Source organism: Carassius gibelio, chromosome B11 (genome assembly GCF_023724105.1).
Source record: "Carassius gibelio isolate Cgi1373 ecotype wild population from Czech Republic chromosome B11, carGib1.2-hapl.c, whole genome shotgun sequence".
Lineage (NCBI taxonomy): Eukaryota > Metazoa > Chordata > Actinopteri > Cypriniformes > Cyprinidae > Carassius > Carassius gibelio.
The window spans coordinates 22895834-22923293 of record NC_068406.1 but is presented as its reverse complement, the minus strand read 5'-3'; the positions used below and the strand labels follow the sequence as shown (position 1 = coordinate 22923293).

The 27460-nt window shown below is 35.1% G+C and overlaps 1 protein-coding gene across 1 annotated transcript; it reads right to left on the bottom strand.

The window, feature by feature from the left end:
- Window positions 1-949: 949 nt before the first annotated feature.
- Window positions 950-26942, bottom strand: LOC127968304 (anoctamin-8-like). The gene is made up of 17 exons (XM_052569418.1): window positions 26518-26942; window positions 20597-20707; window positions 19227-19359; window positions 17942-18080; window positions 16729-16825; window positions 16372-16488; window positions 15114-15241; window positions 14848-15009; window positions 11971-12123; window positions 11334-11460; window positions 11008-11063; window positions 10856-10930; window positions 8801-9526; window positions 8173-8364; window positions 7933-8064; window positions 7267-7377; window positions 950-6114 (listed from the first exon to the last, which is right to left on the bottom strand). The coding sequence occupies exons 1-17, from the start codon at window positions 26672-26674 to the stop codon at window positions 5422-5424; spliced, it is 3309 nt and encodes a 1102-aa protein (XP_052425378.1). The 5' UTR covers window positions 26675-26942; the 3' UTR covers window positions 950-5421.
- Between the last annotated feature and the right edge of the window lie 518 nt (window positions 26943-27460).

The following is a 27460-nucleotide window of genomic DNA, read 5'->3' as shown; positions in this document are numbered from 1 at the left end:
AATATGTTAAATAACACAAATGTATCTAATCTCATTTTATTAACTAATGTCTTTGCTGCTGACCTTTGATGATCCAGTTCAACCATACTAATAATCAAAAATGACTTTAGATAAACTAACAATTGTGCTTCATTGTTTTTTTTGTTTTTTTTGAAGGCGTGTTGAATCTTCTTCTCTTGTGTTCTACTGTACAGACATCAGTTTACTTTTCCTTCAGCCTGAGGTTTATTCATTACACTTTTTGATGTGAAAGGGCTTTTACATTTGCTATAAACAGAACTTCTCATATATATATATATATATATATATATATATATATATATATATATATATATTTTTTTTTTTTTATATGAAAACAATCAAGCCCTGCTCATATTTAAAAAGTAACACAAAAGTAATGTAACGCATTACTTTTCATAAAAAGTAACTAAGTAACGTAATTAGTTACTTTTTAAGGAAAAAGTGTCATCACTTTTGCATGCTCCTAAATGAAAAAGTTTTCAACATTTTTAAGAAAAACATTATGAACAAGTTTTTCCAACAATTCAATGGGTCAAACTGACCTGTAACATAACAAAAACATCTTATATATTTTTGTTTCAGATTTACTATTATAGTTAATATAAATATTTTAATATAGGTTTTTATTTATATATATATATATATATATATTTTTTTTTTTTTTGTTGTTGTTGAGTTTTTCCAGTACACACGCAGACACACACACATGCGCACGCACACACACACACACATATATAATTTTATTTTTTATTAAATTTTTTGTTAACTTAATTCCTATTCTCAAAGTAAATTCATATGAATTTACCACCAATTTGCCAAAACGTTAAATAGCCATGAATGATGAGTGTGTTGATAATATTAAGGTTCTATATTAGAATAAATTACTTTCTAACCGAAAGAGAAACCGAAAGACAACTCAGAAAAACAATAAATTTAAATCTGTTTATTATCCCCATTTCAGTTCTTACAAAAATATGACAAAATAAAAGAAATAAATAATCCCACTCCCTAATATTGTTTCTTTAATAAAGAAAAGTTTTACAGTGGAACATTGGAAGAGCTCATGATAGGTTTGTGAGGTTGCCTTCAGAAATTCTGTGGCTCCTCATCACAATCAGTTCAGATTTCACAGTTAGACCCAATGTAAAGCAGTTCTTAGACAACAAGCCTATGCAGCCTTGTAGTGCTTAACTACTCAAATCATTCAATTAAACAACAATAACAGAAACTTGAATTTATTAGGCCAGAGCTGATGGTCTGACTATGACATGGATGAATGATACAGAAATGACTATGATCTATCATATTGCAGAGTTCAGTTCAAAAATAAAGCAACCAACCAACCAAAAAATGCCTCTTACTAACAAACACTTTCAATTCTTCACCAGCTTTTGACTTTTTCTGCCCATTTATAATCACAGACATTCTTACAGGCCATCAGTCAGAGACTCCATCAAGGGAATATCACACAAAATAAAAGACAAAATCTATTTTATGTGACAGATAACTCATTATATAAAAGCAGTGACCAACATGTTTACTCTTTTTAACACTGAAAATGTAATGCATCCAGCCATTTCTCCAAACGGAAATTATTTTATAATCAAATAAAATTTTTGGATTTTGGATATTGGATATAATAATGCAATTTAAAATTTTGTGACGTTAAATTAATTTCTGGTGGAAACATGCCAAAAGGAAGTATATTGTTGCTGGTTATTGTAGCAATGGATGAATTTTTCAATGAAATGAATTGAAAACTGATCTCTTAACCATAATTAACGGCTTGGTAAACGTGTATTAGACAAATTTAGAACATAAAACAGTTTAAAATTTCCATTCAGGCCAAAGATATTATTGCAACATCTGTTCAGCAAATCTTGTCAACCAAATAAAGAACTGAATGCATAGTTTGTTTTGTTTTCTATAAACTTAAAAGTCAAAATGTTATATATTCCATGACTTGAGGCACCTCTTGTTTCTTCATGACCTCACGCTGGAATATAAATAGCTTTACAGAGATTCAACTGCTTCATAGAATCCCTTTAAAGAGTGTGATATTGTGACTTCTGTAATTAGTTTTGATTGACAGCAATATCTGAGCACATTGTGTTAAGATAAAACCCTCCCTTAGTTGCTCAGGACAAACTTAGTCATTCAAAGAAGTTGTTTGAAAAACACACATTCAAACTGCCTCTATACAGACAGAGACGGTTTGTTTGAGAAACATTTACATATTCCTTCACATTTCCAAACCTACACTTACATAATGTGTAAAGAGCAGACAAATACTACTTTTTCTTCAATAAAAAATAACAATAAATTACAAAAACAGGTAGGCATGAATAAACTAAAATTGGCAACAAGTAAAATACTAATTTCATATGTAATGAGGCTGCTTACATTGGCTTTCAGGAGGGTTCATTAATATTTAATTATCTAATCATTATTATCTAATCACTACAGCCAACAGTTTGGAAACACATTTCCAAATTTGTAGAAAATAGGAAAGACATCAAAATGATGAAATAATACAAAATGGAATTATGCAAATTTATTTCTATATGTAAAATTAATATACATAATAATGTGTTTGATTTCTGCGACCAAGTATGTTAAACTATATTGAAGCTCTTTCAAAGTTTCGTAAAATTTGTCTTTTAAGCAGTAACCAAAAGGTTTTTCAGTGCATCCAAACATTTGATTGGAGGTGTATGAAATCTTGCTTACAGTTTAGGGTAGTTTCCAATCTGATGTGATGTAATTAAGAAGCGTTAAAGTCTGGACTATTGGTAGCATATCAGCTTGAAGGTTCTAAACAGAACTGTAATGATAAGGATCCTTGTGGCAATGCAAAGTGAAGATGACCTTCAAATTCAGGAGATTGCAGCAATTTTCATGACAGCACTTCAAAAAAGTGTGAAATGGATAAATTAATTTCAGACAAATAAATAATCAACATCAATACACCCATACACCCCGCACACAACATGCAGGAAAAAATATTAGGCTAAATCGTGTGCATGATTAACTAAGTCGTTCCCTCAATGTACTAAAACGTGCACACGATTACTATTTTGTTCACTCAATTTATAAATTGTGCGCACGATTTAGCAAATCGAGGGAATGCAATATTAAATCGAGGGAATGCAATAGCAATCGTTTGCACGTTTTAGTACATTGAGGGAACGAATTAGTAAATCGTGCACACAATTCATTTACTTTTTCTTGCATGTCATGTGCAGGGCTCCGTACATTTGCATTTGTTTAATTGCAGTTTTCATTATTGATTCTGACTTATTAATTAACATGAACACTGGCATCCAGGGTCTGTTATTCAGTATGGATGTACTAAACCATCAGTAATTTTTGCTTGTTTGCTATTGCTCTACTAAACCAAGTTTTAAACACATACAAAAGTTTTCATCACCCATAGTTGGAACTGCTGCTGCCTGTGAGATTATAGTTGTTATGGTATTTTGGAGGTCATACTGTGAGACAGGTATAAAATGTGCGGTAACTGATCTTCCATGTTTTTTCTACCGGCAACCCAATAAAATATGTTACAATTATCAGACTAGTAATTAAACACTGCACTTTAAAAACCATCAGAAACGCAGCTCATGCATTCCTTTTTGGGTTGCAGAAAAGGCAATGTGTGTGTGAATAAGTGTGCGTATGTGTGGAGGGGGGTCTTTTCTGCAAAGGTTTTTTTTTTATTTCTGAAATATAGCAAAGCATTAACCATTATGGGGCAAATTCACTAAAGAGTTGCACCACTGTAGCATGTAGCGTTTCTGCACGAAAACATGCGTCATTTACCAGCTGCAATCCAACTTAACCAAGTTGTATATTATGCGCCGATACTGCACTACGCCATGCGTACTTAAATTACGAAGTCATCGTTGTTGTCAGCTTACTTTCTATGCAAATGAAGCGCATTATAAAATGCGCCAATTTGGCAAAGTCTGTTAACATTTTACCGCTAGCTGTCTGTCAGCTATTGTCTGGAAATAAGGCGCAAGTACAGTCAGCATTAAATTTGTGGCGACGAGAGGCCAACTGAAGTGCTTTTGGAGATTAATCGGCACCGATAGTCAGTAGGTGGAATTTATCAGTTATCGGCGTAAATCCATGCCGATAGATTTTCCAAGTTGGGTCTGTTTGCGGGAGTGGCTGAAAAGATTCACTGTCATTATACAGAAGGAGAGCTGCCTCTAGAGGCGAGCCATGTGCTTTCTGTTTTAACATGTGAGACTGAACGCTGCACAGAGCGGGACACTTTAGATGACGATTTAAAACAGAAAAACTAAACACTATGTATACACCAAACTACAGTATATGTTTAATATCATTATAAAGCAATTAATGGTTTGTTTATATGCCACAATAGTAGAGAAAGAACAACCAAGGCTGAGAGGATGCTAATAGTGCCTCAAGGGGTAAAACAATGTGACAAACTTTGACCCAAATGTTTAAAGTCACAGCTGTTACCATCTATTTGCATTACTCATGTCCAGCTGGTCACTTTTATGCATTTGTTAGCCAGCAAAGTTGCATATTTAAAACTAGTGATGTGAGAAATCAAACTGATATGTTCATGCAGCTGGCAGAAACATATGAACAAATCAGAAACGATCCAAATTCAGTGATTTTTTTATTATCAATATAAAGGGGGTTTTCCAATTACATTACATTATATTTGACCCAAATCATTGTTTTACATATAATTTAAAAATTACAGTACATATTAATGATTCATTACTATTTTTTTGTTATAAATCTCAGCATTATTTTATTTGTAGTATTGTTTGTTTTCATGCGGTATCCATTTTAAAAACTATCGGTCGATTAATGTGTTATCGGTTATCGGTAAAATCCACTATCGGTTGACCTCTAATGGTGACCATTACCTGAAACGGGTGCTAAAACAAAGAACGCAACACGTGCAAATACACAATGCTCATCTGTCAACCCAATGTATTCGAAAGCTAAAAGTAAACTTCCCTAATCTGTGTTCCGCTCTGGCTTGCCAACAGTCCACATGACAATTTTCGTTATTTGCCATGTACGCCATCCTACTTGCATGCACAATTTTTGTACTTGTGCACATACAACAGTGCATGTGTGATTTCAGCGCTCACAAATAAAAGTCCACTAGGTGGAGCACACACCACTATGTTCAGTGTCTACAGAGCACAGTTGCACGCACAATTGTGCGCTAGATGTAGCAGAACACGGAAAATTAAGTACACCTGGGCTTTTAGTGAATTCCCCATTATGACTTTAACTTAACAGCTTCCTGGTCTTGCACAGCCTCAAAAACCATTCCCACTCTCCCGCCCTCAGTGTTACTAAGCATTTTCTCACACTGTTTTTTTTTTTACTTTTGTTTTCGTGTTACATCTTAGGGCCTGATGGATCAGAATCGGATGAGGATGCATTCTCCCCAGTCTCTCCACAAGGGGATGGGATTTCATCTGGGACCCCGTTGAGGTCGGACTTTGTTGGAGGCTTGTCCTGCACCTGTCCACCATCCCCTGGTTTTGAAAGTTGTGCCCCATTTACACATGCCCCTCCCTCTGATTTCCCAAAGTTAAAGAGTTTCCCAGGATTGAAGGATTTGTTGGGTGATTGGGACCTTTCCGCTCTCTCCTGGACTGGAGGAGCTGGCGCCGCACTAGCGGAAGCCGTCGCCGCCTCCTTCTTGTTCTCAGGAGACTTTAGGAACTTAAAACTAAGGAAACCTGGTAACTTTGGTTCATTACCCGTAGGCGACTGTGGGGAACGGGCTGTGCCGGAAGAAAACTTGTTCTGTAGAGGGATGATCTGCTTCAGTTTCATGACATTGTTGTTTCCAAGAAGCGAGCTGGGACGTTTGGGTTTCTCCCCCCCAGAAGCGCCTCCCCCACCCCCAGGTCTGGATTTGCCACTGTGGCTCTTGTCATGGTGGTGGTCGCCACCTGAAGAGTCCGAGCGGCCATCGTCTCGATCACGCCGGGCTTGATACTCCGCCTGCCGCTGGCGCTCCTCTTCCTCACGCTTCCTCCTTTGCTGCTCCTGGAAATGCTGCTGTGCCTGACGCTCGTGCTTCTGAAAACACATGTACAACAGCAATGAATCCAGCTGAGGCCTGAATGCTAATGATTTTTAAAAAGTGCTTACAGTTAACCAGTCTATATGCAGAAATTATATGTTCCAGTAAGGGGAAATATTTCCCCCCTGGAATTATTTCCAGGAGCATTTAAAAAAAAATAATTTTAAGGGCGTTTTTACATTTACCTTATTAAGTGCAAAAAATATAGTTTTAAAAATATAGTCTATAATATAGTTTTATGATTGATTGAAGTTACTGGGTAAATTTAAGCATTTGAAAAAAACCCTGATACATTTAAAATACAATACTGTATGATTGAACTATGAAGTCTATGCCTATTATACACTATTATGCACCTTATTAAATGTATATGTTTTTTTTTTTTTAAATGCATACACTTAACCAGTCACTTTAATTAATAACGCTATATACTGTTACCAATCAAAATGTCAAAACATCAACATTATACTGCAGAGGTGAAACAGAAGCTGCATCTTACAAGGCATTTGAGTTAATTTTCTCTCTTTATGCAAAATTATGCAAAATCATTGCTGTTGATTTTGATTATGTTATAATGATTATTCATTTTGGTTAACAGTTTTTGTTTTTGTTTATTTTCCGTGGGGATAAGGCATGTTAAATTCTGGCTATAAACACAAGTGAGAAAACTAGTAGAGGTCTATTTTTTTGTTGTTGTTAAAGAAAACGATACGAAAAACGATTTTGAATATAGAGTTTTATTTTTTTTTAAACCAGCGATGATCACCAATCTTTTTAAGCCAAGATCCCTGATCTAGATCTAGATCTACGTCTAGAAGATTTGATAGAAGAAGACTGCCCAGATTGTACTTCCAATTTGAGGACTTTTATGTTGTAGTTTATTTAGTGATGCATCAGGATGTTTTATGGCCAATTCAGATGCTGTTTTTTATTTTATTTTATTAAAACAATAATTGGCTGATTTGAAAAGATCTCTAATACTTAAGAGTTCAGAGTTGTCAGGATATTATTATGCATTTTTTAGGTGTTTACTGTGTTTTTATGCAGGGTGAGTACAGACTGGTTCAAGTTAAAACAGCCTATACCCCAGCATTTATAATATTCAGTTTCCTAAATATGGTTTCGGTCAGCGGTGGATGGGGTATTACCTTAAACGCCTCTTTGCGCTGAAACTCCAGCTTGGCCATTTCCTCTCCGACCCAGCTGGGGATGTCTGGTATTGCCACATGAATGATATACTTCAGTAGTACTGCAAAGTGCTGCTCATGAGAGGAAAGAGACACAGTAAAAGTCAAGTTCATGTGTTAGACAAGAAACCGAAAACAACAAGTCCTAACAATACAACAAAGTGGATGAGGTCAGTTCAGAAGGAACTTGTATATGTGACCCTGGAGCTAAAAAGCAGTCTTAAATTGCTGGGGTATATTTGTAGCAATAGCCAAAAAAACATTGTATGGGTCAAAATTATTGATTTTTCTTTTATGCCAAAAATCATTAGGATATTAAGTAAAGATCATGTTCCTTGTAGATATTTTGTACATTTCCTACTGTAAATATATCAAAACTTAATGATTAGGAATATGCATTGCTAAGAACTTCATTTGTATATTTATTCAGTTTATTTGTTCTAGTGCTAACTAATGCATAAGGGACAGTTCACCAAAATAAATAAATTGACAAAACAAATGTCTTAAATAAATACTATAAGTGGCAAAAACACAGAACAAAATTTTTTTTTTTAACATTAATAATATCTCAGTGATCTTTTTTTTTTACAGTAGTAAAATAGCACTGATGTGTATGTGCTTGAGTACCTCTAGGATGACGATGGAGATGATGGCCATCTCAGGACTAAGCCAGGGAAACAGTCTCTGTAGCTGCCCACACTGACCAATCAGATAGCAGTTCACTACGATGGCAATCAGACCCATGGCTTCCATCACTGTCTGTGCAATGATACAGGACTTTTACACAACCTCGTTGTATGAAGACACGCTTAGAACAGCATCAGATGAATATTATCATGATTTTCGGAGTACTCCGTGTAGTCTAACCTGCCACTGGCCGATGCTGCAAACCCTCAGGCCGAAGGGTCTCTGGAGGCTGGTGCACAGTTTAAACGCGTCGCTCCGGATCTCAATGATATTGTTAATGAGGGCACACATGGCGGCCAATGGGAAGGCAGATGAAAAGAGCACCACATATCCAAACTGAACAAACATCTCCTGGTAGTCCTGAAAAGTGTCCTGGAAAGCAGTTTAAGGACATTTAGTTTTAGAGGTTCAGAGAAAGTATGTCAGTCAGAAGGATCTGGTAGTAGAACATCCTTAATCTAGAAAACAAGTACATTACAGAGACATTTGCGATAGAGCACTTCAACTGGAAGCCATTGTGTTCTGTTTTAAATATTGTGAAAGAAATGATATTTTACATTATTTTCATGTTCAACAAGGTAAAGTAAAAGCATTAATAGTAACAGTAATATTGTGAAATAGTATATGAAATAGGTTTGTGAAATAGGATTTGTCTTGCATGTAATTATGCATAATGTATTTCTATTACAATACTAAGTACATTTAACATTTAACACTAAAATAAAGTGTTACCCCATTTTTTAGCTGGAGGAAATATTCGTGTTCTAATCATTTTGGTCTGCACTGTATATATTTGGTGTATTCCAACCTGGTAGGTTTGCATGCAGCTCTCCATCTCGGCTTGTGTTAGCGTGTTGGTTTCTTGCTCTTCAGGAGGATCCATCCACGAATCTCTCTTGGTCTTACTGTCAGCCCTCTCTAAGCTCCGTCCCCTCTTCCTGAGCCTGACTGAAGTGCTGCTCTCCAGCGGCTCGGCTGTCAGCTCCTTCATCTCCGGAGCCCCGTTTTCATCCTCATCGTCGCACATCTCGAAAACCGAGGAGGGATCCATGCCCCTCTCCACCATGGTGGGGCTTCCCTCCTCCAGGAAGCTGTCGTCCACGGGGCTGACGCAGCTGGCAGACTTGCGCTCTACCTTCTCAATGAAGCTGACTTTCCGTAGCTTCAGGCCACAATCGATGAGGCTCTCTGATTCGTTCTCTTCTTCGCTCGGCCTCTCGCCAGGCTCCGCCTCCACATCCTCATCCGGGACCCCACAGCCGCCGTTTAGACACTTGCGCTCTCGTCTCTCTTGAGCACCCTCGTCCCCCATCTGTGGCCCACACAGGCCTGATCCGAGCACAGTGGGGTCGCTGGGTGAGACCTGCGCTCGTCCTGCTGCGAGACGCCCGTACTTGAGCAGTGCAGACACCAGCAGCTCCCAAACGGCTCTCAGCGTCAGCTCACCCAATCGGTGCCGCTCGGCCAGGTAGGGCTGTAGGACCTCCTTCATATTCTGCACAAACTGCCGGATGATCAGCAGTATGGCCAGCATCTGCAGCAACAGTTGCACATTGATATGAATATCCCAATTGTGCATGCTTCGGTTAACGTGCATTCTGACTGCCATGTTAAAAAAAAATTCTTCAGAAATACAGAAATACTTAAATGTATTTGAAATACATTTACTTAATGCTAGGTGTACTACAAATACATTAAAAGTTGAAGTTAAAAGTTTTTCAGAATATGCAAAATGTTTAACCAAAATAAGAGGGATGCATGTTATTGTTTATTTAGTACTGACCTGAATAAGATATTTCAAATAAAAGATGTTTACACACAGTCCACAAGAAAAATAATAGTCGAATATATAAAAATTACCTTGTACATTGATTCTTAATACTGTGTTGTTGCCTGAATGATACACAGCTGTGTTTTTCTTTTTGTTTAGTGATAGTTGTTCATGAGTCCCTTCTTGGTCCTGAACAGTTCAACTGCCTGCTGTTCTTCAGAAAAATCCCTGCAAATTTTTTGGTTTTCTAGCATTTTTTTGTATTTGAACCCTTTCCAACATTGACTGTATGATTTGGAGATCCATCTTTTCAAACTGAGGACAGTTGAGGGACTCATATGCAACTATTACAGAAGGTTCAAACATTCACCGATGCTCCAGAAGGAAAAACCATGCATTAAGAGCTGGGGGGTGAAAACATTTTGTATTTGAAGATCAGGGTAAATTTAACAGATTTTTGTCTTGTGGAAAACGTAAGAATGTTCTGCAGCTTTTGAAGGGCAGTACTAAATGAAAAAATATGATATTTAGGCAAAATAAGAAAGAAAGGAACACATCTTCACTCTGTAAAAAATGTTTTGACCCCCCAATATATACAGTAAAGTCTTTTAAATTTAACCACGACTTGCTTGCTGGTAAAACAAACTGTTTGTGGTACAGAAGTGCATTTATTTTATATATATAAATATATACATGCATGTATATATTTAATATTTTTTTTATTTATATATAATATCAATTCTATGAATATAAATATATATATATATATATATATGGAAATATTTACATAATATACAGTATGTGTGTGCATTTTTATATATATATATATATATATATATATATATACACAGTATACAGAACGAATAATGAGTCTGATTTAATTTTTTTTTTTTTTTTTTTTTTTTTTTACCAAGATTCGTTTCACCCCTGTTAAATATCCAAATTACATTTAATGCATTTTATTCAAATATTCCTTGACTGATAGAAAAAAAACTACAGATTTAAATATAATGCATGGCGCTTTGATGATTCATGTTTCTGTGGTGTGGTTTTAGTAAGAAATGTAAAGCAGGTCCAGTCTGAGACCCTCACCTCTTTCAGACGCTCCATGTCTTTGAGGTAGAATCCAATATAGAAAAGGCTGAGATAAGAATTTACAAACTGAAACTGAGAAACAAAGAGAACATTTTAGAAAAAAAAACCAATACAGTGGTATGAAAGGGTTCATTACTTCAATTACTTACAAGAACCATTTTGATGATGAGATTTTTCTCATAGGCACTCTGGAGTCTGTAATTTTCTATGAGAAACAGCAGATTCAAATATTATTATTCACCTCACAGCCAGTGTTTATCTTCTTACTCATTCTCACTTCTGTGTTTGGCTTCTGGAGGGCTGTATTCCCAAAATCCAGACTTTGTTACTTTCTACTTCTGACAAACTTTAAACCAAAATTTCCTGAGTTGCATAACTCTCCCCCATAAAAATTCTGTTTTGTTGCATACAGTGTTCATGAACACTTCAAATGATAAATGACCAGATATAAACTCCCATATGTCCTGTGACTCACCCATGTCATTTAGCCAGCAGGCAATCTTTCTGTACACCTCGTCACACGCCGTCACAGTGATGGCCAACATGATTTTAGGGATAAACCTTGCTACACGTGGAAGCTCCTTAATCCCCATCACAAATTCCTGCCAAACATCACTTCATTACAATTCACATTATAAGAACTGGTAATATGTAAATCTATATTAAATTACTTTTATTTTTATCATATATTACGGTAAAATGTATGGAAGCCCATTTCTGCCAAAAAGGTTAAAAAAAATATATATATATATTTTACAATTCAGAATTTTTTTCTTGCCATTCTGAGTTAAAATCTCACAATTTTGAATTATATAAACTCTCAACTGGAAGAAAAAAGTGGGAATAGTGGGAAGAAAAGTCTGAACTATACAGTAAGCTTGCAATTATCTTTATTTGTTTTTTCTGTTATCAAATAAACGTTAGCTATAAACTTTATATATCACAATTGTAAGTGTATATCTCAAAACTATTACATTTCTTCTCATAATTGCGTCACAAATGCAAGATAAAAAGTCACAATTCCCTTTTTTATTTATTAACATGGTATCCCTTTAATTGTTTTTTAACCACCTTCTTGCCTTTACTTGTGTGTGAGAGAGTGTGTAGCTCACCTGAAGCTCAAAGCAGACGAGCATGGCCAGAAATACAAAGCAGAGGCATAATATACAGACAGGAAAGCTGACCAGCCATCTGAACACCCTCCTCCTCCACGGTGGGTAATAAAACTCCTCACAGCCCGTCACTGGACTGCACCGCTTCACACCCTGACCAGAAGAGCAAGAGAGAGAGGAATTCATTTAAAACACCTGCTTTCAGATGCATTCCCATGACCACTGATTTAACACATTCATTTGGTGCAATTCATTTGGGAGAAAAGTAATGCATTAAAATGATTCATGCATGTAACGCACCCCATCTTGCCCATCTGTTTGTTTCATCCACTGGAACGCCAGTCTCTTGTGAACGTGTGTTTTATAATACTACGAATTCGAACATACTACTCACGTTACATTCGGTTTTCACATTCTACTTTATATAGCAGGGAAACATTCTATTTCAGAAGTAACGAGCCACTTGCTTTGTTTCTGAATAACTCACTCATTAAAGGGGGGGGGGGGTGAAATGCTATTTCATGCATACTGAGTTTTTTACACTGTTAAAGAGTTGGATTCCCATGCTAAACATGGACAAAGTTTCAAAAATTAAGTTTGAAGGAGTATTTCTGTTCCAAAAATACTCCTTCCGGTTTGTCACAAGTTTCGGAAAGTTTTTTTCGAGTATGGCTCTGTGTGACGTTAGATGGAGCGGAATTTCCTTATATGGGTCCTAGGGCACGTCTGCCGGCTCCCGTATAGCGAGGCTGAGCACAGACATTTCACTGATCAGAGCGAGAGCGTCGCGAAAAGTCACAAAAGGAGTGTGTTTTTGGTTGCCAGGGCAAGACAACCCTGCACAGATTACCAAAAGAGAAACAGCATTAAGGGACCAGTGGATGGAGTTTATTTTTACAGAGCATCAACGGAGCTGTGCAAGTGTTTTTGTTTGTTCCATGCATTTCGAAGATGCTTGTTTTACAAACAAGGCCCAGTTTGACGACGGATTTGCACAACGTTTATTTCTTAAGGATAATGCAGTCCCAACGAAAAAGGGTCACGATCGTGTGTTGGAACCGCAGGCGGTGAGTAAAACTGCTTCAAATATCTCTGTGTTGTTAACTTAGCTATCGGCGCGTAAGCACATCAAGTAAACAACATGCGATGTTGTCATCAAACTGCACTTTCCACATGTACAGCTTAAAAAAAAAAAAAGACGACAAAGTGGAACTTAGTCATTTTCCAAAACCGCTAAGCAAATATATACAGTTTCAGTACATACCACACAGAGACGTTGTTGCTGATGCTGCTCTTGTTAAATTTTTAGCCTCTGGATCTGATTCTGGATCATAAATATACACTGAATCTGACTGTTAGCCATGGTTTGTTTTGGGTGGTTTTGTCCACAAGCTTCCAAACGCTCTCTACGGCGCTCGTGATTCTTTAGCTCCGCCCACATGCACGCCTCCAGCCGGTCGTGTTTTTCCGGGAAAAATCGGTACAGACTATCTTTCTCTTATGAATATAATAAAACTAAAGACTTTTTGGAGTTATGAAGGATGCAGTACTACTCTATAGGTACTCAAGATTAACAGGATGTTGAGTGAAAACGAGCATTTCACCCCCCCTTTAAGACAGTAACCTGTCTCCAGCTTCTGGTGGGTTTAGTTTCATATTTAGAGTATTATTATTTTTTTTTAATAATAATAAAAAAAATTATATACATTTTTAGTTTTCAGACTTTGTAATTGCTTTTCTGTGTGTTTTTCATTGAACACAATAATGACTTTAAATGATCTCTTGGGTGTTATTTCACAGCTAAAATTGATGTGCAGTTAATATGCTATTTATAAGATTAAAGGGGTCAATATCTAGATTTCCTTTCTCTTTGGAGTGTTACAAGCTGTTCGTGAATAGATAAGATCCCTGAAGCTGCAAAGACTAAAAGAGATATTCTATATAAAAGTTAAGACTCGTCCATGCCGTCCTAAAACGCTTTGTTTAAACACACCCCCACATGTCTACATCATGATGTGGGAAGATTTGCATAACACCTCCCAAATGTTCACACAAAGAAAGAAGTCATAACTTTTATTCTGGCTGTAGTATGTAGTCTGGCTGTGTGTATCGTTGTGAAAAGAGCCTTCTAAAAGAGGACACAACTAGAAATCAATGGTTAAGTTGTATTTACAACACTGTTCCAGAACAGTTCAACCCAAATATTCAGATGTGTGTGCAATGCATTTTACGGAGGAGTATTTCCTCAACCCACAATGCCATCTTTCTGACTCACAGTCTGTAAGTATGTTTTCATATTTAAAAAAATTTGCACTGATGATTCAGAGGCAACTTTTGAGCAGTGTAGAGTAGAGCTTGTTGTTTATCATTTCTACGATCACAAAAGCAGACATGGTTTTATGTTTCCACAGCGCGATACTAATGCAACACGTAAAAAAACAGTAGAAGTCATTATAATCAGTAATTATGTCCCCACTGGATGCAACAAATGCCTTGTTTATAATGGGTTTTATTGGTTTTGTCTCGTTGTGACAGGAGACAGCATCACAGTATATTAAAGGGCATAACATTTCCATCACACGCTTGAGGTATTCGCCCAATCACAACGCACTGGATAGCTGGCCAATCAGAGCACAATCAGAGCACACCTCGCTTTTCGGGCCGATGAGTTTTGTTAAAAACAACATCTTTTAGAAGGCGGGGCATAGAAGAAAAAAACAACAATGTACAGTTTATGGAAAACAATGTATTTTTTGAACCTTAAACCGCATAAACACATTGCATTTCACCAAAGAGACAAAATAACGTCATATGACCCCTTTAAATAATCGGAGCATCGTGTGATTGACAGCATTAAAATTTGAACCGAGTCATTACCCTAAACTGAGGTCTGGGCTCCTCCAGTGACTCAGCTGGGGTGTCCAGTGTACCCCACTTATAGGCCAGCTCTGCTCCTCTTCGTTTCCAGCGCTCCAGGAACAATGTGGCCCACACCACATTAAAGAGAGCAAACACCACACAACAGATATCCCTGCTGGTCTGAGAGCACAGCGACACAAGTATCAATCACATGAACCATAGTAGATTGTACTTCTATTGTTCTACAGATCAGTTACTTTTCTGGTGTTTGAGTGGTCAAGTACCTGATCGGATTCTGTGAGCATCCACAATACAAAGCCAATAACGGCTGGATACAACATGGAAGTGGTGTAGAAACCCAGCCAGGCAAAGTACATGGCAATCTTCACGCCAAAATAATCACAAATATCATCTAATAAGACAAGAAAGACAAACACTCAATGACAAATCATTCAAGTATCTAAGTAGGGCAGCAGCAACTAATCAATAAAATCAATAAGAAAATATCCAGCAGCACTTTTGTTTAGTGATTAATCACATATAGATTTTATAGATTAAGAGTGCAGTAATTTTGATAAAAAATATAGATTTTGCTAAATTATTCGACATTAAATATAGGTTTAAAATTAACAAGAAATTGTATTTTTATGACAAAAGAAACAGTAAAAGGACTTCACTGGAGAATAAATGTGATTACTTTGTCCAGATGAAAGTGTATGTACCTACCTAGTAGCAGTTAATGTGTTATTGTTTTTGTTTACTATCATTTTTAATTTAGTAATTTGAAATACTTTAAAAATGGTAAGCTGTTATTAGTCGTTTAGAATGTGAATTTTATATTTTAACCCTTTTTTGCACAATGTATAGCATAGTTTATAGATACAGTTACTATTTTTGTTAGTACAAATGACGGAAATCAATACATTTTAAAATCTAAATTATATATATTTTATTTATTTATTTTATTTTATTTTTTATCTGATTTTCAGCAGATGAATCAAAATATTCATTACCAATCCTAGCATCATATTTTTGTTTTTAAAAAATTGTGGTGTAAAAAATTAAGAGCCAAAATCTTGAAAATTTTGAAAAATCATTTTGAAAAATCAAAAATCTTGAAATGAAATTTCTAAGAACTGATTTGATACTTTTTTACATGTAAAAAAAGTATCAAATAATTTCTTAGAAATGTTTTTTTTTACTTTATATATATTTTTATATATTTTTATTTTTATTACAAATTATATGTAAAAATTATATATTCAAAGTTTTTTTTTCTCATTTTTTCATTAATGCAACAGTACCATATTGTTTTGTTTTTTAAATAAAACTTAAATGTGCTTTAAAAACATTCTTAAATTAACCCAGGTTAAATTATTGTTTAGTTAAGCTTGGATAAAATTGGCAAAAAGACCAGCATTCAGGCTTATGCTGTGTTTATTTCAACAGGGTTGTTAGCAACATTATTTTTAGTTCTAAAATAATAACAAACAAAAAAAAAGTATATTTGAGCGTTGACTTTTCACTTGACTAACTACTAACCGAGAGGCTGTTTTTCACACACGGCCTGCACCCACGACTTCGTCAGCTGTCCCAGAATCCTCTGCTCATGAAGCGGGAAGACTTGCTGGATCACACCTCGTGCCTTCAGCTCAGGAACTGGAACATACACACACAGTTCAGGCTCACTAACACACACACAACATGAACAGGTATCCACAACTTCAGTAAAACTTTTCCTTCTAGAAACGTTTACTACATCTGTCACCAGTAACATATAAATCCAGTCCAGTTACTTTCAGGTACAGACCATCAAGATACTGAGTGACTTATACATACACACAGGCCACTAGTGTACACTTCTCAGGGCACTCAGGAAGTCTAAAGAGAAGAACTCACTGATTGGCTGCCCTTCCAGGAAGTGGATGTTGTGAAGGGCCTCCCCGTGTTTAGCTCTGAGATTGTCCAGCCAGTATTTGATTATGCTTTGTCGTTCCTGTCATACGGAAAGCATTAGGCTTTAATCTATAATAACGTTCACAAAAATGCACAACCCAACTGTCTCAGTGTAAGGACTTGACTCTTTAAAGAAATATGATGGATTAAATATAACCCTGAAAGTATTGATGATGTCTGTGATGTTGAAAAACAAATATGCTTACAACAGAAGTTTATAGGGGCAAGATATTAAAATTCGACACTTGTATTTTATAATAAAAAATGAATAGAATTGAATGTGTGACGTCATCTAAATGATCATTTTGTGTCAGTACTACTTTTCAATTTAACTAATGATTTATTTATATATTATTAGTTATTGCATTCTATTAATTATTAGTTATTATTCTATTTATTGACATTTTGAGTTAGTGTTTTTTTTATGTTCTAGTCATTTTGTTATATGCTTCTTTTATTTTTATTTGTTTTTTAGGTTTCAATTTAGTCTTCATTTAACTTTTAGTCATTTTAATTTTAGTTCTTCATATTATTCTATATATTCATATTAGTTTATTTCAAATTTTTTTCAGTCCAAAAATGTTTAAATAGTTTAAGTTTTAGTTAATAACAACAAAACTGGTTGAAAGAAGTTTTATATATACATTGCTAACAGCACGTTGTAAAAATATTTACTGCTGTAGTCATTGTCTCAAATGCTGTTCTTTTGGTTGTATTTAACCCAAAATATTCCTTAGGGAACATGTGAACTTTGTAAGTAACGTACATATCAATGTGGTTTTGTAAGTACACTGTAAAAAGTGGTAACTTGCAGTTCAACATTAGTTTCTACTTGGTTTAACCAAATGTTGTTGTTCTGTATTTATGCTTGTTCATTGATATTATATAATTTATATATATATATATATATATATATATATATATATATATATATATATATATATATATATATTTTTTTTTTATTTTTTTTTATTTATTTATTTTTTTTTTTTTTTTGCATGTTACCTTTTTAGGTTACCACTTTTTTTACTGTATGCAACTCCAAATTCTAATAGTCTTTTTCTGTTTTAATGAGATGTCACCAGCAGTCTTGATAACAAGCGAAAAACCAACTTAATGCTGCATCAAAACCTTTATGCTCAATATTGTGAAGGACCTGTGAGGTGAAGAAACAGAGTTCACTCTCAATGTTCTCGTAGATGTAATCTTCCTCACAGGAGAAACTGCGAGCACCGCCACCAAACTCCGGCTTCACAGCTTTCTGCAGTCCCATCTCTTCAGCCCCTCGTAAAAGACTAGCCACACAAGAGAAAATACATCAGCATCAATGTCAGACTCAAGCTAGACTTGTTCCAGAACAAGCAAGTTTGTGGTCAGTACACTCTCAGAAAAAAAGGTACAAACGCGGTCTCTTGGGCAGTACCTCTTCAAAAGGCATCTAAAGAGTCATTATTGGTTCCTTAATGGTACAAAAGTGTACCTTTTGAAAAGGTAAAGCCTCAGTGACAGCTTTTGTACATTTTTTTCAGAGAGTGTAAAATCGGTACTTTTACATACATTTAATTCAGTGTTCATTTAGTATTATTGTTGTCGTAAAAGTTGTTAATATTTTGAGTTCATTTTTTACTTTTAGTTAAAGTTGTGTGCTTTTTCATTTTAATTCTTTTTTTTTAATGTCTGTATAGTTTTTATTTATTTTTGTTTCAGTTAATTTGGAGTTGTTTTAATACACCATGTTAACAAAAACAAAAATGAGAAATGTTGCCTTAACTAGCTGAAATAAAAAGTTTTTTTTAATTTATTTTTTTATAGATTTCATACAGTTAACATTTATTTCATTTTGTCTGGTTTATGTAATAACCCTGAATAAACTGATCAAAAAGTGACATTGTCACAAATTATTTTTATTTCAAATACACATTTTTATTCATCAAAGAATCCTGAAAAACTAAATGTATCACTACATAATAATATTAAGCAGCAACTGATTTCAACATATTTTAATCAGAATATTAGAATGATTTCTGAAGATCATGTGACACTGAAGACTGGAGTAATGATGCTGAAAATACAGCTTTAAATCACTGAAATAAATGACATTTTACAATTTATTTCAAACAGAAAATGGCTACTTTAAATTATAATAACATTTAACAATCTTACTGTTTTGACTGTATTTTTGATCAAATAAATGCATCCTCTAAAACATTTAAACATTCTCACCAACCCCAGTATTTTTAGCGGTAGTGTGTTTTGTTTTGAAGTTCTTGAACTTCTTCTTTAGACGCTCACATTGGAACATAATAATAAACATAAACTAGTATTTTCTTGTCCCTTATGCCTTATTTCATGACATACATGGTAATCAGATCAACATCACCTGAAGAAATCGTTCATAAACAAGAGATTAATCCATAGGAACGATAACAGCTCCCTCTCACTTTTCGTATGTGGCTGTGACGAAGAAGGCGTACATCCTGGTGTGTTTGTGGTGTCGGATCTGGATGATGAGTTCTGGGATGCCGAGCCGTATGTGGTTCAGAAGCCAGAGCAGCGTGTGGTCATCTGTGGTGTCTGTACAGAGACAAAAACAAACACCTCATCACCTCTACCTTATTGAGATACACAGCAAAAAACGACATCCATAACAAACCAAAATATTCTGTTTGTTTCTCCAGCTGTTACTGTAGGTACAATGAGTCTGTTTGCATGAAATACCCATTCACAAATAATGGAAATGCAATCAAAAATACATTTCAAATCTACATTGTTATATTTTAAATCACAGCTGTACATCCTGTTTTCTTTATTAATTATAAATTCAGAACTCAAAATAGACTTGAAATAAATTGAAGCACAATCCTGGTATCATTGATATACAATTATATTTTTCGTAAATGTTTTTAATTAGATTCGATTTTTTTATATTTTCGGCTTTTATGTTCATTTTAGTTAAGGTATAGTCATTTTTTTTTATATGTCTATATAGTTTGTTCATTTTTATATCAGTTTAAGTTTTTATTAAATAATAAAGTTAAGCTTAATGAGAAGGAGAAATGCTGCCCTGTTAACTAGCTGAAACAAAATAAATGTTTTTAATTTAATTTTATTTCAGGTTAACATTTATTTTATTTCAACTTTTTGTTTGTTTGTTTGTTTGTTTGTTTATGGTCTTAGTTTTAGTTAACCATAATAACTCTGATCAAAATTTTTAAAATAAAAACTGTTTTATTAAAAACGCGGGTAAAAAAAAAATTCATTTTTAAGGATAAAGTCAGGTATGGATACTAAAAACTTCTAATTTTTTCTCTTTATACAGTGGTAAAAGTATTCAATATGAAAGAAAGACATTGGATCTGGTCACTGTACGTGTAATTTTGCATGAAATCGGATGTTTTCACATACAAATCATAATTGTTATTAATGTATTTCACTCATTTGCTTATAATTGTGTGGATTATTTGCATTTACACATACAAGAGGACTTCTAATTCACAGCATGTGATTTTTATCTCAATCTTATCAAGTCAAATGTTAATGAATTTGGAGTATCCTAAATGAGTGTAAATGAAATAATCTGCATAAAACATGCTCAAACCCCGAAGCCATTTGTTTTGACAAACAGACGAATAATAATAAATCATGCATTTGTTTTTCTCACATATTTATGAAACATGTCAAAAGTACAGTGGTGGTATATTATATTAATATACATCACAGCACTGAAAGATTATCACATTCAACTAGTATTATTATAAGGCATAATAAAGGTATTTATTCAGTGTTTTCTAAGAACTATAGAAAGAAAGACCTGGAAACGTCATAAGGACATCACAGTTCTCTGTGGGCACCGTCTTCATCCAGGATTTATGGGACATGATGTGTCTCCCGGCCTGCAGCAGACGCTTCCCAAACAGCTTATCTGAGAAAAAGAGAAGAAAACAAACGTCAGTCACTTTACGATGTTACTCTGAACAAACAGACCCCTCTCCCCTCGCTCATGAAGCCAAGTTTAAATGTCACTGTCATTCCCCTTGAAACATGAGAAGAGGAGACATAACCGAGCGCTCCAGCGCTGGAGTCCTGACAGAGTCTGAATATGAACAATAACCTCAGAAACCCCAGAGCACGGCTAAAATAGTTGTAATAAATAAGAAACATAAAGATGGAAGCGAAGATGGATGGATATATATATATATATATCTAGGAGTACCTATTTTTAATTTTTAAAACCTTTCTAAAATGTATATTTATAAAAAAATAAATCTGTTTTCAACATTGCTGATAATCAGAAGTGTTTCTTGAGCAGCAAAATCATCACATTAGTATGATTTCTGAAGATGATGCTGGAAATACAGCTTTTGCACCACAGGAATTAATTACATTTTAAAATATATTAAAATATTAGTTATAATAATATTTATCAAATTACTAGTTTGTCTCAAATAAATGCAGAAGATTAAAATTAAAAAATAGTTTGAATCTCTCTCTCTGTCTCTGTTTATTCAATGATTACATATTCACTTTCGTACCTTAAAAACTATGATAATAGCATGATTCTCTTTCAAAACCGTGATTTTTTTTCTCGGAAGAAAATGTTATTGCTGTTATTCCTTGAGATGCTTTCCTTTAATAACTGAGATACGAATTGGAGTTCTTTTTATGTTTTTCTTTGTTACATTTGAGCAAATGCATATTTTATCTTCGTTTCTTCCATGCTTCATTGTCCTGCTTGCCACTGCATCGTTGCATTTTCTTTTGTTTGACCAATGCCATGCAGGAAAGTATATTTTTTATGAGGCACATCTCACAGAATTTCTTTCCTATTGGTTGGAACATTTTTGTTATATCTTAGAGTTCAGACTGGAATGCATTAAAGCCCAAGTGAAGGAGCTGAGGTCTGTTGCGTAGTGTTTTTGGCAGTGGCCGCTCTGTAAATGTTCAGCTGCTCACTGATGCATGACCTTCACAAAGTGGGGCACAGTCTACAAATCAAACACAATCTCAGGTCACTATCCAGCACTTAAAAAAATAATCAGATTGTGAGAAAATATTACCAAATATCACCAAAGCAGAAATATATGCACTTGATATCTGCAATAAGAGCCTTTATGTGAAGAATAAACAAAACTATTACTATCATTTAATCAAATAATTTTACTGTGATGTTCCTAAATTCCTTGCATGATGCATCACAACTGTTTTTGATTTCATAAATAGTTTGTGCATCAGGGTGTTCATTTTTTTGCATTGTTGTATTATTTGTGTTACCCAGATAGTATTTAGTTTGTTATTGCTATATTCATTTGTCATCGTTTTTATGAGTTATAATGTAGCTTCTGTTTAGCAAGGAATAGTTCAACCAATAGTGAAAATTCAGTCATTATTGACTCACAGTCATGAGCTTTGAAACCTGTGCGACTTTCTTTCTTGAATTGAAAATGTATCTGTCTTTTGTCCATTTAATGGAAGTCTACGGACTCTAAAGAAACTCTAAATATCTTATTTGATGGTCAACAGAAGAAAATTAGAACACTTTGGAGGATAACATGAGGGTGAGGAAAATAATTGTAGTTTTGGGTGAACTATCCACAAAGAGATTTAATTGTTACTGTATAAAATACAAATAACCGATGTTAATATATTTTATAAAATATATTAATAAATCCTGAAACAACATGAGTTTCTAGCAAACCACAGCTGTCTGAATTTACAGTAACTTTAAGCGAAGTGTTATTTATTTAAGTCAGAACAGATGGCTTTACTACATTGTCTGAAGTAAAGCATCATCATCAAACTCTTAACACATGTCACTAGTAGACACACGCAATCTGGCCAATCATCAGACAGCGCTCGCTGGCTTGCTTTCCCAGAACTCTCTAAGCTTTATTTATACCCAGCGTGTAAAGCCGAACGCATGAATGATGCCATACTGTCATAATGCAACACATCTCCAGAAATTAAATCAGTGAATGCCTTAATGGATGCTACAGCATAGAAAGTACTCAAGCAAAGGGCAAATCCTCTTTAATTTAAGATACTTTTCAACAGAGCAATGATTTACCATCAGGATAGATACTGTAAAGTGCTCCAGAAGTTTATTTCTAAATAAAAAGGTGCTGAAAAGGAAAGCACTGCAAAATAGCAATATATCATACTGCTACTGATGGGCCAAAAACTCTGGTAATTACTAAAGAATATGAACAAAGCCAGTGAAGAATTAAATGCATGGGCAGGTTTGGAGTCACACTGTGATTTATTCAAATAAATGTTGATAAAGTGTACTAAAAAACAAATATTTGATTTGCAAATGAGAAATATATGTACTGTTTGCATACACCAATACCCGTGAAGCAGATATAAATGGGGCGCTGGGAAGGAAAGCATAAGTTATGAATGACTGAATACACGCTTTGCCATTTTATAGGGCACAACAAGCTGATTAATTTAACAGATATTAAACACATTTGTGCTATTTTATATCCATTCAGAATGGATGTGGTTCTAATAGCTCTTCAGTGTTACATGATCCTTCAGAAATCATTCTGATTTGCTGCCTATTACTATTATTCAGGACTCTTTGATGAATAGAACAGCTTTTATTAAAAATAGAAAAAAGCAGGAAATTCAGCCTTTCATGCTCTGTTTTATACATATTCTGGAGAATACTGTATTTGTTTATGAATGTGAGGAACCTAGCAATAACAACAGATGCTATTATGAGATGTTTAAGGAGCGAAACTTCATCCTGAGTGAGTCTTCTTGAGAGTCGACTTGAAATGTAAGCATTTGGAAACACTGGAGCTGAAACAGGAGATCATTAGCTGTTAAAGACAGCTGTAAACTTTTCATCATCTCAAAACATACCGGCTTCGGTTTGCCATATGCATAATACAGGATACAAGCAAGTGTAAAAACAATAACTCGAACGTGTTTTGCCACACTCTCAGAAAATCAAAAAGGTACAAAAGCTGTCACTGTTGCAGCAGCACTTTTTAAAAGGTGTAAATGTATAATATTTAGGTACTGATAGCTTTAAGGTTAATTAATCCACCCTTTAGCTGTAGCTTTTGTACTTTATTTTCCCGAGAGTGTGTTCTTCAGACTCATAAATCCCAATGTAACATGGTTTTGTAACTTCACAACGCATGACCTCTTCATAGTCACTGCCTCCAGGCTCCAACTAAAACTATGTCAGTGCTTTAACATCCATCTAACGTTTTACCACAGTGCTCAGGTGTGATATCTGCACCGGTTTACTACAGCAGATCTCTAAGAAACACGATTTTTGATACCAGAACTTGTTTCTGAACCTGCCATCCATCATCAAATTGCTTGGCCCTTCATTTAGCTCATGAAATAACGAGTGAAGCAATGACATCATGTGAGTGCTAATGGTTATTGAGCTATATCTGCTCCACTACTGGTGTCTAAACCCACTGCATTACCCTGAAAGACAGCCAAGGAGATAGCAAAAGGAAGAAATCCAACATACAAATCATCACAAACCAAACTATTCTCTTCATACCAAGGGAACCAGACATCTTTAGCAAGATGGTCTTATATTGATTTAATACAAAAGTTCAATAAACAAGAGGTTAGCATTAAACAACCTTACTAGCCTTTAACTTTATTATGATTCCATTCACATAAGAGTAAAGTAGCATGCACTTAAAAAAAACTGATATGTACCTGTTATTCATCTCCAGAGAAAATGTTTGAATCGACTGTTTGAAAGATTCATGTCAGAAATAAAGGCCCTGATATACTATATGCAATCAAAATCAAATGCATGTAAAATTTTGAACAGGGTCATTTTTATATATTCATATATTATTTGGCTACATATCTTATTCAGATTAATACTAAATAAACAATAATGCATTTTAATGATCCCTCTTATTTTGGTAAATTAATTAACATTCTGCAAGGTGTATGTAAACTTTTGACATCAACTGTACAATCGATTAACAATCTTAGAGTTTGTCTGCTTTAAAGGTTTATAAATTGTTGTTTAAAAGCAGTATCCTTATGGAGGTGGATTTTAGTTTGAAATGACGTCACGCCAATTCAGTCATCATTTCACTTGATGTATATCAGGGCCTTTACGATGATTATTTATTAGTAAAACTGAAAAGGAGGAGTTGTTAAAATAATCAACTAAATAACTGAGACTTCATAGTTGTCAATTAATGTTATAGCATTGTTTTTTTACACAATGCCCTTATCAAATAAAAACAAAAACTATGGCAATAGTGTCTTGGGGGCCTGAAAATGCAAACTTCTGAAAACTGGTTTCAAAGTAGAAGTTTTAGTTGTATTGAATGTTCGGTCTATAGACCTTTTGTAGCCCCGCCCCTTTTCAACGCTGCGCTCTTTGCGTTCTATTCTTCATTTGTATTTCCACAGTGTGAAGATCGTACAAATTTCTGAACCAAACTACAATGCTCACAATATCTTAGTTAACTCTATACTAAGCAAATCCCCTTCACAAGCCAATTACTCTTCAACAGTGGTGCTATAGAGCTACCGTAAATACGGAAGTTCAAAGACAGAATTTAGACAGAAAATACTGTTTACTGGTATTCTTCTCTTTATTTTCTTACAAAATGCAGGAAAGTCTCGCACATAATACAGAAAACTGCTTACTTCCACTTTTAGCGTTGTACAAAATGACAACGCCCACTACTGGCCTTGCATGCACAATACAGCGTTTTATTAGTCGTTTTGTGTGGACCCGAGAATTGTGCCCTTGGAAAACACTAATGCTTTTACTTTCAAAAAATATATAAATAAAATGTCAGAGTGGCTATGTTTACATGCAACCAAATAATCCATTTGTAATCGGACTGACGGCTAAATCAGATTGAAAAGCCTTCATGTAAACACGATCTGATTGAGCTTGATCCTACAGTAACTAAATTTAGACCGGATTGAAATGGGTGGTTTATTCCTTTTCTAATGCGATTGAGAGTGCATGTAAACACTTAATCGGATTGAAAACCGAACACTGAAATGACTGTGCATGTGCAATGACATTGAAATTGCGTATGACAGCACAGCCGATTGTAATGGATAAATGTGATTTTTCTGTTTAAAAGTGTAGGAGAGTGGTTATTAAGTGCAAACAGTGAGGAATTCTATATTTGTGCAGTGCACATGTAAAAAAAAAAAAAAAAATCAGATTTGAAGCATGTGACATTTTCATAGTTTTCAAGTAAACTACACACAAATTCATAAATCGGAATGCATGCAGTCCGATTGAAACAAAAATTGTCCATAAACATCTCAATGCTGTTGGACTAAATATTATCACTCTTGGAACAGCGTTTTATCCAATCAGATTCGAGGACCAGGTTAATCGTTGTATAACGCTTCGCAACAAGCCACAAATGGAAGGCCATCCAAGAATGAACAAACCCCAAAACATGAGATGATTTCAGCAATAATATCGCCTCAGACATCTTGAACCTGCCCAAAGGCCAGTGAAAAAGGACTAATCGAGTGCAAAATAGTAGCGCACGGCCCATATTACGTAGACATTTGAAGTGATGCTGCCGCATGACCTTCTATAGGCCACAAATACATCAGTGGGAAGAGTTTCATGCATGCATAATGGACACACGGCAGACAGCATAACAAAGCGCCGCATTGTTCATGCTTCTCGAAGGATATGCCGTCTGTCTCTAATGCCCGCGTCACATGCACCTGTCCCGTGCGTATTTGACTCACCCAAAACGCCCGCTGATGTGGGCTGAGGGGCAGCGCTGTGCTGCTGTTGCTCTGGCCGCTCTGCGTCTCCCTGCGCTCGGTGTCTGTGGCGCGAGCTCTCGCTGTCGCTGCTGCTGTTTGTCGATGATGCAGCAGCGGCCGCCGTGTCGGGCATCATGCTGCTGCCGTTTCAGCGGGGAATGGATGCAGAAATGGGGCGCAGTGTGTGTGGATACACACTGGCTGGGTTAAATGAAGGTGAGGGTGAAGTGAAGGTTGTTGTGAGTCATCCTGTTTGCGGCGGGATGCGAGGAGAGACCGACTGCGGCGCGAGGAGGAGCAGTCTACTGTGGTGGAGGAGGGACAAAGAAGGGGAGAAGATACCTCTCTCTGTCTGCCTTTGCTTTCAAACACTCAGATCCAGATATAGTCCACTCACACTGACACACTCTCACTGGCGACGTTCATTAGCTGGCTGACCTCAGCATGAGTGTATATCGATGAAGCCTATTGATCTGTACATTAGAAATCATGCCTAAGCGTTTAGAATGGAAAAACTCCAATTCATTTGGGCTTAAGGTTTTACAGAGATTTGCTTACATGCATGCTATGATATGCAATACATTATCGCAGTATTTTACCCTTTAACTTCATTTTTCCCAAGAAGTTCACAGTAAATTACATATATATTAAATATATTAAGTATATATATATATATATATATATATATATATATATATATATATATATATATATATATATATATATATATATATATATATATATATATGAAGATTTTTCTAATCCATCCAGGACTGATGGCAAGTTTTAAACAGATAGCTAGTCTGTTTTCATATAGGGACCTATGATGCCTAAAAAAAGGCAACTTAAGTCCTAGTATTAAGGATAGATTTTAATATTAATTTATGCTCTCTATGCTACCCATTATGATTTAAGAGCATCT

Coding starts and splice junctions, on each gene's coding strand:
- LOC127968304 (XM_052569418.1), bottom strand. CDS start 26,674: ATGATGCCCGACACGGCGGCCGCTGCTGCATCATCGACAAACAGCAGC. Junction 15,010..15,113: donor TGCTCACAGAATCCGATCAG/GTACTTGACCAC, acceptor CTGTGCTCTCAG/ACCAGCAGGGATATCTGTTG. Junction 7,378..7,932: donor TCTCCATCGTCATCCTAGAG/GTACTCAAGCAC, acceptor TCTCATGAGCAG/CACTTTGCAGTACTACTGAA.